At 41.3% G+C, this 12,025-nt stretch overlaps 1 protein-coding gene across 4 annotated transcripts in view; it reads left to right on the top strand.

Moving 5' to 3' along the window:
• Positions 1-597: 597 nt before the first annotated feature.
• The window catches only part of LOC144683534 (mitogen-activated protein kinase 13-like), an 80,557-nt gene continuing 69,129 nt past the window's right edge, over positions 598-12,025 (top strand). For 2 of the 4 annotated variants that reach the window (XM_078546624.1, XM_078546622.1), the window contains exons 1-2: positions 601-998; positions 1,229-1,358. In XM_078546624.1, coding sequence (XP_078402750.1) covers positions 883-998; positions 1,229-1,358 — 246 coding nt within the window. In that variant the 5' untranslated portion in view covers positions 601-882. Of the gene's footprint in view, positions 999-1,228; positions 1,359-12,025 lie in introns of all 4 variants that reach the window. The other 2 variants (XM_078546623.1, XM_078546621.1) reach the window with 2 other exon arrangements.

Genomic DNA, 12,025 nt, shown 5'->3' with positions numbered 1-12,025 from the left:
CTTGCGAGGACAGGGATTCTGGAACTTCAGGGGTTCGTGGGACTGAGGATATGTGCTTTGGCATTTTGGATGAGAATTGATGATGGCTGGTTGGCTAGAATTGTATTGGAAAAATCAAGCCTTAAGATGATGGGGGCCTGATATAGAGCTTCAGAGGGAGAAGGAAAGGACATTGCAGAGAGGAAAGGGAAGTGATGGAACAGGTGGGGGAAGGGGCATAGGGCAGACAAGCTGCACTCAGCTACAGATGACCAAGAATCCATTCTGAGAGAAGTTAACCCAGTGTTGTTTTTTTGTTAATATCTTTGGGAGTTCATGTAATCATACTAAATAGTAAGAGTGGAGGACTGCTAACTTACTAAAAAAACAACAGAGAAACTGATTTTCCTATTGCAAGCAGGGTTTTGAATTTGAGTTATCCAAGGAAGTGTATACCAGACAACCTATTTAAACCCAACAGACAAACTTATAGTTGTTTGGCTGCTGTCCAGAGTTTTATGTAATTGCATTTAAAAAAAAAACACGAATATTGTACGTCAAACGCAGTATGCACCAACATCTGTAAAATAACTGTTTTATAAGTTCCTGTTCAAATTTTTGATATGGGTTTGTTTGTTAACTCGATCGCTCATAACATGTGTTTTTCTGCAAAGTTAATTTCAACTGTGCCTTGTCAAATGTTTGTGTTGCCCTCTGACTGGGTACACACCCTATACCTGGAGCGATTCGCATTTTGGAAGACAGGAAGTGATAATCTTATTTCTCAAGCAATTGCGAAACTTTCATTACAGCCATTGTTCAAGAAGTCTGGAGAATCGCGGTGTCAGCAATCGTAGATTTCACACTTTCGTGTTTTAATCATTCCCCAAGCAACAGGACGCAATGAATGCGACGGGAGCGCAAACCACCCGTCAAGACATCGAGAATACAGTTTGGGAAGTGCGAGACCGATATGTGAACCTTTCTCCCATAGGATCCGGAGCCTACGGCACAGTTTGGTAAATTTACGAAAGTGGACCTATCAGTGTATGTTTGGTGGTTGGGAAGTGTGGGTTTGAGACAGATTTGCGATTGTTAGCTTTGGTTGAGATATGTGGGTGGGGGGAAATCTATAGTCTGTTTTCCCTCGCCGTCTCATGTAAAATATCACTACGACATAAATAGAAATGCTGATGGAGGAGGAGGGGGAGCATAAATATTTATCTTATTTACATTCTGATATAAACAGCTCAGCAATTGACAGACGGACGGGGAACAAAGTCGCAATTAAGAAGCTGCACCGCCCGTTTCAGTCTGAAATTTACGCCAAGAGGGCTTACAGAGAGTTGAAACTGTTGAAACACATGAAGCACGAAAATGTAAGTTTTCACGGAGACAAGTTTGAACAGCATCCCCTTGTGTTGTCGCAGAGTGGCGTGGCTTGCAAATTTGATATTTTGTCAACGTCATTAACTGAAAATAAGGTTCCAAGTGGGGAACATTGAAGTAAAATGGTGTTTGAAACAAAAACAAAAATTGCTGGAAAAACTCAGCAGGTCTGACAGCATCTTTGGAGAGAAAGACAGAGATTTCAAGTTTCAAGTCCGTATGACTCTTCTTCAGAAAGTGGACCTGAGGAAGAGTCATAGGGACTGGAAACGTTAACTCTGTCTTTCTCTCCACAGATGCTGTCAGACCTGCTGAGTTTTTTCCAGCAATTTTTGTTTTTGTTTCAGATTTCCAGCATCCGCAGTATTTTGATTTTATCTTGGTGTTTGAAACAGTTACTTCCCCCAATTAATAGTAAGTCTCATGGGAATCGCTCACCAAGTTCAGGGTGTTTTTTCCCCTGTTTTATTGAAGGCAGAAAGGGGCGTTCTACAAGTGTTATTTTGCTGTTGGGTAACATCACTGATTTACATAAAGATAAAAACAAAAAGCTAAAAGCTACTGCGGATGCTGGAAATCCAAAACAAAAACAGAATTACCTGGAAAAACTCAGCAGGTCTGGCAGCATCAGTGGAGAAGAAATCAGTTAACGTTTCGAGTCCTCATGACCCTTCGGCAGAACTGAGTATAGTTAGGAGAGAGGTGAAATATAAGCTGGTCGGTTTTATATTTCACCTTTCTCCTAACTATACTCAGTTCTGCCGAAGGGTCATGAGGACTCGAAACGTTAACTGATTTCTTCTCCACCGATGCTGCCAGACCTGCTGAGTTTTTCCAGGTAATTCTGTTTTTGTCACTGATTTACATGCTGTGTCACTTTGAGGTCACGAATATCTAAGATCCTGAGGTTAATTGGAAACTATTAGCTGTTTTTTAAAAATATACCTGTTACAGTACGTGTGATACCAAATGCTAGATGGACATATCTCAAAAATACGTATAGCTTATATTCACGTTGCACAGATAGTAAAGCTAACCAGGTAAGCCTAAAGAGGTTGCCGCAGGGTGGCTCCTTTACAATAATTTTGAGACCACATCAATGAACCACTAATTGTACACACTTTATATTAAAAGTGTAACTAAGGTGCAGGGAAGTAATTGGGGGTAGGAAGATCTTGCAGTTGATGTTGGCAAGATTCCGTGGCACCACTCTGAGGAAGAGCAGGGTAGTTCTCCTTGATAATATATAAGCGTCAACCAACATCACTGAAAAAAAAGCCTGATTGATATTGTATCGCTGTTTGTGGGATCTTGTTACTGACAAATTGACTGTCATGCGTGCATGGATCATGCAAGCTGATTACAGGCTGCTCAATGAGCATTGACAAGATATTCTGCAAGAAAGTTGCGGGAGAAGCTGGCAGGTCAGTTAATCCCGTTGAGATTATTCTTCTATTGGCTGATTGTGAAGTGCCATTTACAGAATGTAAGGAAAAACTGGCGAATAGCCACTTTCTTGGTAGGTCCTCTTTATACTGTTTGCAACTTTGGGTACAAAAATATCATAGTGTGTATGTTTTTCTCCTCATTTCAAATGGTCTGAAAAGTGAAACTGTTTTCTGTAAGTGAAAACAATAAACACCACAGGAGCTGGGAGATAGGCGTATGGACAAAAAATAAGCCAAGTATTGATCACACTCAGTTTTAGAAACAGCAAAGAGTGTGCTAACTTATTTAGCAACTTAAAAAAAAATCTGTTGATATAATTTTAATGAGTACTGAAGGTGAAGTCACTGTAAAGCCTTATCCTGGAGTGTTCCTTTCAGGGGAAAAGACATAGATGCAAAAGAGGAATTAGGCATCATTTGCTGGGAATAAAGGTCCATATGATCAGTTATCAAGACAACTTTCAACCTGTAAATTTGTTATGGGAAGGACAAGATATGTGATAGTAATTTTGAATCAAGGAGGATGTATGCATCACTAGGTGGAAGTACCTCGCAGTGGTTCTCAAACTGTGGGTAATTACCCCCCCCCCCCCCAATCGCAGAGGTCACATTTGGGGTTGCAAGCTCCCCCTCCTCCAAGCAGCAATGGCAACTGTGGAGTGGAGATGACCCAGTCTGGTGGCAAGATGGGACAGCTCTGGGCCCACTGGATCAATTCCAACAAACAGCACAGGATGGACTGTGAGCCCAAGGTGCTCTTTAAGTTTAGAAAGTACTTTTAGTGGCGAATGCAGAGTGGGCCCAGGATGTTTCTGCACTGACTTGGCGCAGGCAGAAGCTGACTGTGTCCGGAGTGCAGGAAAGCCAGAAAGGTGAGTGGTAGCTTCAAACTTGGCTATGCTTCTGCTCCTGTCTACCTGTTGTACAGGGTCCTTACCCCAGTCTAGTGACTCTGCTTCAAAGGCACTGGCATACTAGATCCAAAGTGGGGAAGGGGAAAGGGGCTGGTGAGTATGTGAGGAGAGGGTAGTTGGGAAGATGGGCTGCTAAATGTGTGAGTGGAGAAGGGGCTTGGGAAGAGGGGCTGCTAAGTGAGGGGGAGGGAAGTTGGGAAGAAGGGCTTGTGTGTGTGTGTTGGGGGGAGGGAGGGGAGTTGGGAAGATGTGTGTGTTTGTGTGTGTGTGTGGTGGGGGGGTGGAGAAGGATGATTACAATTACATTGTGGGGGCGCTGATGGAGGGGGTAGAGTTGCTTCACAGTGCCTTCTGTCATCAGGGAATATGGAAAGCATGGCTGAAGCTTACATGAATACATAAAATAACATTTTGCTATCAAGTGTTAAAATGGGATGACATTGGAAAATAATTTGGGAAGCACTGAAAAGTGCAAGGTAGTTCTCCTGGTATCAAAATGAGTTGTAGTTCAATTCTTTATATTTCATTGCTGTTTCATATAAATGGAATTCATTTATTGTGAAAATGTTTATCCCTGACCTGGTGCAAAAAGTACTGTTCACAACATTGAGAATCTCTTTCAAATGCAGCAATCTGGAATGTACTGTGCATTGAAATAAACAGGCTGCTGACGACAGTGAACCCAAGTGGGCTGAGCATCAACCCCAGCTGCAAAATCGAGGGCAGCAGTAGAGAGCAGGATAAAGTATAACTGTGATCGGAGGAGCAGTGAGCACAAGAGAGAGGGAATCTGTAATTGGAGGTGCAGTGAACTTTTGCGGGGGGGAAAGTAATGAGAGGTGAACTGCACCCAGTGAAAAAGGTGGGAGGCCAGGAATCAGGCAAGGCCTCGGAACCATGGGAGAGCATTGCCTCTGGAGTTCCCCAGGGATCTATCCATGGCTTCCTTCCATTATGTCCCTCATGATGTCATTGGAAAACATAACATCAGGATCCACATGTACCCTGATGACACCCAACTGTAACTCACCACCATCTCCTTCAATCCCTCCACTGCCTCTTTGTTGTCAGGTTGTTTGCCTGCAGAAATTTCCACTAATTAAACATTGGAAAGACTGAAACCATTGTCTTCAGACCCCGCTACAAACTAAGTTTACTAGCCACCAACTCCATCCTCTCCCTGGCCACCGTCTCAGGCTGAACCAGATTATTCACAACCTCGGTGTTCTATTGGACAGTGAGCTGAGCTTCCGATCCCACATCACCCCCATCACAAAGACCTCATATTTTCAGCCTCCGAACATTGCCAGTCTCCACCCCTGGCTAAGCTCATATGCTGATCTCATCCATTCTTTTGATACCCCCAGACTCAGCTATTCCAATGCTTTTTTGACCAGCTTCCCCTCCTCCATGTACTTAAGCTTAACCAAAATTCTGTTGCCCGTATCCTAATTCACATTCAATTTTTGTCTGACTACACTCCTGTGAAGTGAAATAGCTTTAGTACGTTGAATATGCTTTACAGTTGCAAGTTATTGTTGTACCCATGGCACTAAAGAGAAATCTTAATTTTTTGAATGAGTCAAAATGTAAACATGTTCAGAAAATTATACTGCTCAGTTACTTTGCTTTCTTTGCTTTGTTTTCTTTTTCAGAATCACTGTGTTATGATAAATGCCCCTAATATATTATTCCTAATTTATTTTCATTTTGCTGCCAATGTTTTGTTGCAATAAACAGCAGTTTCCACGACTCACCATATGCAAGAAACACAAACATTATGTGGTAAATTAACGGAGCATCGACAAACTATTGTTCAAATTTTGAGGTGGGGCTGAGAGGGGAATTAAATCCAGGTGTTATTTAAAGGATAGGGTATTGGACAAATGCACCGCTGGAGATATTTGCATGAGAATAAACTTCCAGGATGTGTGTAGAATTGGTTATGGGGCAGAAAAAAAACCGATAAGTTGGAGGTCACTATAAGATCCAAAAATGCTGGAGAAATGTATTTTGACCCAGGAAAGTGAAGCTCTGGCCAGGAACCAGACTGTAGCTGAAGCTGAAGAGCCAGTAGAACTAGAAGACCAGTTATTGGTACAGCAGGCAATATCTGCTGTGTGGGAAGGATAGTATGTTGATCAAGTTACTTTAAAATGTAAGCAGCAGAATAGCAGATCAGAGATACAGCAGCTGAATCTTAACAATGTAGTCCAGTGCAGAAGTGCAGTCTTGATGTCTAGAGGAGCCCAGGAATTTTGAAGCCAAATTTGAGACACGGGTTTGGATTTTCCCCTCCAAGTCAGGAAGCCTGAGTCAGGCCACTTCTCAATGTTGTCTTCCCATTGCATGCCATTCAATCGCCCCTTGAAAAATCCTCTCTGATCTCAAGTGCTCATTAATCTGTCAAAATAAACAGCCATTCAAAAATCTCTTCAAAACATGTAGTCCTATTTTCTGCTCATTAAACTGTCAAACAAAACACATTTCAAGCCATAGCTGTGTCAACAGCCCCTGCTGAGCTAAATCCATTAGTCGGTTTGGCCCTCAGCCTTGCATTCATAATGCGAGTCCATTGCATAACTGAATAAACAAACCCTACAGATAATTATAACAATTATAAGATAATTATACAATTCACTTTTGAAAGCCATGATTGAATCTGCCTCCATCACACTCTCAATCAGTGTATTCCAAATCCTAACTACTCACTGCATAAAAAAGTTTTTCCTCATGTTGCTGTTGCTTGTTTTGCCAATCGCCTTAATTCAGGTTCTCTGGTTCTCGGCCCTTCTGCAATGGGATTAGTTTCTCCCTATCCATTCAGTCCAGACTCCTGATGATTTTGAACACCTATATCAAATTGCCTCTCAAACATCTCTAAAAGGAGCAGACCCAGGTTCGCCAATCTATCCTCATAACTGAAGCCCCTTATCCTAGGGACAATTCTGTTAAACCTTTTCTGAACCCTGTCCAGTGCCTTCACATCCTTCCTAAAGTGTGCTGCCCAGAATTGGTCTCACTACCTCAGTTGAGACTGAACCAGTGTTTGGTGAAAGTTCACTGTAATTTCCTTGCTTTTGTACTCTATGCCTCTATTCATAAAGCCTAGGATCCTGTATGCCTTATTAGCCACTTTCTCAATCTGCCCTGCCACCTTCAACGATTTGTGTACATATAGTCCCAGGTCCCTCTGCTCTGCACCCCTTTAGAATTGCACCCTTTATTTTATATTGCTTTTCCTCATTCTTCTGACCAAATGTATTGCTTCAAACTTCTCTGCATTAATTTTAATCTGCCATTTGTCTGCCCATTTCAACAGCCTGTTTATATCCCATTGAAGTCTGTCACTGTCTGCCTCACAGTTCACAATACTTAAAAGTTTTGTGTCATCTGCACATTTTGAAATTGTTCCCTGTACACCCAAGTCTAGTTCATTACTGTAGATAAAGGTAAGTAGGAATCCTAACATCTACCCCTGGGGAGCCCCACTGTTATACTTTGCTCCAATCTGAAAAACTACCATTCACCACACTGTTTCCTGTCATTCAACAACTTGTATCCATGCTGCCATTGTCCTTTTTATTCCAAGGGCTTGAACTTTACTGTCAAACCTGTTTGCTGACACTTTTGGAAGTCCATGTACACCATATCAACTGCTTTACCCTCATTAACCCTCTCGATTACCTTATCAAAAAACTCAATCAAATTAGTTAAACACGATTTGCTCTTAATAAGTACGTGTTGGTTTTCCTCGATTAATCCATGTTTGTTCAAGTGACTGTTAATTTTGTCCTAGATTATGGTTTCTAAAAGTTTTCCCACCCCAGAGGTTAAGCTGACTGGGATCTAATCAGTGAGTATCTTGCATCCTTTTTTTTGAGCAACATTTGCAACTCTCCAGTCCTCTGGCACCACACCTGTCTCTAAGGAGGTTTGGAGGATTGTGGCAGTGCCCCCTCATTTTCACCCTTACTTCCCTCAGTATCCTCAGATACATCTGACTTGGACTTGGTGACTTATCAGCTGAAGTACAGCCAGCCTTTCTAATACCTCCTCTCTTTTATATATATACTATATGTTAAGTGAATGGGCAAGAAGGTGGTAAATGGAGCCTAATATGGGGGAATGTGAGATTGTTCACTTTGGAAGGAAAAACAAAAATACAGAATATTTTTTTAAATGATGGGAACCTCTTAAATGTTGGACATCTAAATCCCTCTGAACGCCTTGTGCGTGAAACACAAAGTTAACAAGCGGGTACAGCAAGTAATTTGGAAGGCAAATGATTTGTTGTCTTTATTGCTGGAGATTGCACTGCCAGTGTAAGGAAGTCTTGCTACAATTGTACATGACTTTGGTGAGACCACACCTGAATGGGGGAGGCGGTGCCATAGTGATATTGTATTCCAGAGACCCAGGGTAATTGCTCTGGGGACCCGGGTTTGAATCCCACCACGGCAGATGGTGAAATTTGAATTCAATAAAAATCAGGAATTAAAGTCTGATGATGACCACACAACCACTGCCGATTGTTGTAAAAACTCATCTGGCCTACATGTGACTCCAGACCCACAGCACTGTGGTTGACTTTTAAAAGCCCTCTGAACAAGGACAATTAGGGATGGGCAATAAATGCTGGCCCATCCAGGGATATCCTCATGAACGAATTAAAAAAAAGTAGTGTGTATAGTTTTGGTCTCTTTACCCAAGGAAGGGTATTTCTGCCTTAAAGGGAGTGCAATGATTTTTCACTAGATTGATTCCTGGGTTGAAGGGGTTCTCCCATGAGGAGAGATTGAGTAGAATAGGCACGTACTCTGGAGCCTAGAGGAATGAGAGGTGATCTCATTGAAACGTACAAGATTCTGAAGGGGCTTGACAGGATTGATGCTGAGAGATGCTTTCCCCTAGCTGAAGAGTCTAGAACTAGGGGTGTAGTCTCAGGACAAGGGATCAGTCATTTAGGACTGAGGTGAGAGATTTCTTCACTCAAAGGGAGTGAACCTTTGAAATTCTCTAGCTCAAAGGATTCTCTACCTTTGGATGCTCAGTGATTGTATTAAAGGCTGAGGTTGATAGATTTTGAACTCTAAAGAAATCAAGGGATATGGGGATTGGGTGGGGAAAATGGAGTTGAGGTAGAAGCATGATTTTATTGAATGGCAGACTAGGCTTGAGGGACCTACTCTTCCACTTTCTTAGGTTTTTATTTCTTAAAGTGCACAATCTGTTTTGTGGAAAATTATTCTATCGATTAACTCAGGTTTAACAGTTTCCTTACTTTAACCGGTTTTATCTTGTTCTTCACATTATGTGTATAATCGGCACTTACAACGATACAGCACAGAAGGAGGCCATTTTGCCCATTGTGCCTGTGTCAGATATGGTGAGTATACAAAAAATGGAAAGAGCTCCTGATCATCCAGCCTGTCCCATGCAGTTGTGCTGCCTATTGCACGCCTCACTCCACCTGGAAGCCATGTAATCTCCTGGGAGAGGTGCAAAACCAGATAAACACACAGGCCAATTAGGGGAAGGTGGGTAGTAATCTGGAAAATTCTTCTCCAGTCTCCTTGGGTAATCAAAATCAATTGAGGATATCACCCTGTCCCTTGCTAACCTTATAAGGTGACAATTTAACCGAGCATTTTTGTACTGCTTGTTTTCTTACTTTAACCTGTTTTATCCTTATTCTTTATAGTCACTCACCTGCACAATCTAGATTTTCTTCATTCTACGACCTTGCAGATAAATAGGTTTCAGGCACTTCTGTGTTTGTTAGAATAATGCTATTTTCTTCTACTAAAAAGGTGATCACTTACTGAATAGTGCTCGGAGAAAGTTGGTTGCAGGGGGGGGCAATGTTTGTCTATCCCAAAGTTGGATGGGGAGTCCAGCAATTCAGTTGCAAACTGATCAAATATTATTTTGTGTATTGCTTGTGGTGTGTTGATTTTTCTGTGCTCAGGCACTCCCACACAAGCAGTCCGGTTGCGGCCTGATGTCTAAGTAGCCATCTAAATAAGTCGAGTGGAACCGTTCTCAGTTCAGCTAACGATCGGAGGTATTGGCTTGTGTTTCCTCTGAAAGAAATGCCAGCAGAGTGGAAAACATCAAGACATCCTGCCACATAATAGTAAATGTGCTGCTTCAATGAGCTCTGCAGTGTCAGCAAATGTTCACTTCTGCACCATGGGGATGTTTTTGGCTTCTCATCTGAAAATAATCCATCTATTGTAGGCAATCCAACTTGGAATTCAGCCCACTGCAGAACAGGTCCAAATCACTGATCTGGAGAAAATGCTTGGTAAATATTATTGTTAAGGGATTCTTGTGTTCTTGTTTTTCCTTATGCTATTTCACGTTACAAAAATGCTATGTTAAATTGTCAGTACTTGCACAACCCTGAGTTTCTTTGGCAGGAAGTCCAAATTACCACAGCAATAAACATACAAAAGTTCTAGGAAATTAAAACAAACTTATATAAGAGTGACCTTTATGTTCTGTCTGCCAAAATGTTTTCATCCATAAATAGATATTTCTGTGTTTGCATCTTTGAAAAAGAGCCAATGGCATTATTTAGAAAGCTTTCATAAATTGTAAAGGTTTTCAGCTTGGTTGCCATGTTATTAACAACACAGCCTGTTGCTAGTCTTGTGGCATTTTAATCAATCTGCTAAAATTTACTCTGTTGATTTAAAGGAAACCTCATATTAATTAATAATCTATACCATTTAGAAGTTATGGATTGTTACGTTACTGATTGTGAACAATCATATGTATTAAGAACATAGGAACAGGAGAAGGTCATTCAGCCTGTTGAGCCTGCTGTGCCATTCAATACGATCATGGCTGATCATCCACTTTAATCCCTTTTTCCTACACTATCCCCATATCCCTTTATGTCATTGGTATTTAGAAATCTGTCAATTTCTGCTTTAAACATACTCAATGACTGAGCTTCCACAGCCCTCTGGAGTAGAGAATTCCAAAGATTCATAACCCTCTGAGTAAAAATCAATTCTTCTCATCTTGGTCCTAAGTGGCTTCACTCTAAAAACTCCTAAATATTGCACCTGACTTTGGTCAGGCTTGGGTAAATAATATTCACAGGCCAGTTTCTGGGTTCCAGAAATAGAACAATCACATTTATTCAGCTGCACAGCTTGAAATAAAAACTAACCCGATCTATACTCTAACAACTTCCTATTAATGATGAACACAATCCCCAAAGTTCTTTTGACATTTTAATGTTTGATCTGCAATCCACTTGCTCCAAGTATTAATTTCTTACTACAGAACATGCCTCATGTTTTCTCTTAGGAAGGTTCTCTCTTTGCAAGCAAAATGATATATGTGATGTAAGGTACGATTAAGTAAAATATTAGGCAAGGGCACAAGCAGTGAACTGCAATGACATTCCTTTGGGTTCTAATAACTACTTGATGCTTTGTTGGTTATGAAGCAAAATTGGAAAATGAATTCATGTTATGGACTATACTTCTTGTCAAAAGCAAGTGAGCTGAAAATGGGTTATCAGCTCAATAAACCAATCAACTTTCAAATGCAATTTTGTCTCACCAGAGTGCCTTATGTTAGAAACCTGACCCAGTGGGAGCAGTCCGTATCAGTTCATGTATTGTAACTACTTGCGCGTTTGTGAAAAAAGTAAATGATATTTCCCCTTGGACTCCCGGGTCGATTTATTAAGTGGGGATGCTGAGAACCAACTGTCTTCACATCTGGTATATGCTGACTGAAAGAGACAGCTGAAGTGAGAACTTCTAAATTCAACTTGACAGGCAACAAAGCATCGAAGTGGCGTTCAGCAGAATGCAAACCTCTTATCTGTATGCATTGTGAAAGATTTATGGCCTATAATATGTTTGGAAACAACTGTCTTTGTCCTCCTGCAATCTCCTCCTTTTTCCGCACAGTTTGCCAAGCCTCCTAATTTAGTAACCTCAAACTTCATATCAATCCCCTTGTGCCTCTGTTCAAATAAAAAAGACAGAAGAATGGAGCAAAATTGATAGCTCTTCCAGCAAGGCCATGTGGACATAATGAGCCAATTGGCCTCCTTTTCTGCTCTACAATTCTATGCATTTATAAATGTGAAAAAAGAGGTCCGTGGGGCAAGCCATTAACCACATCCAGCCAAACTCAAGAACATCTATTTATCCCAATTAGGAACACAGGACGTAGGAGCAGGAGTAGGCCATTCGGCCCTTTGAGCCTGCTCCGCCATTCGATAAGATCATGGCTGATCAGGTTGTGATCTCAACTCCACTT

This window comes from Cetorhinus maximus, chromosome 8 (assembly GCF_964194155.1).
Source record: "Cetorhinus maximus chromosome 8, sCetMax3.hap1.1, whole genome shotgun sequence".
NCBI lineage: Eukaryota > Metazoa > Chordata > Chondrichthyes > Lamniformes > Cetorhinidae > Cetorhinus > Cetorhinus maximus.
This window is presented reverse-complemented; position numbering and strand designations above follow the sequence as displayed.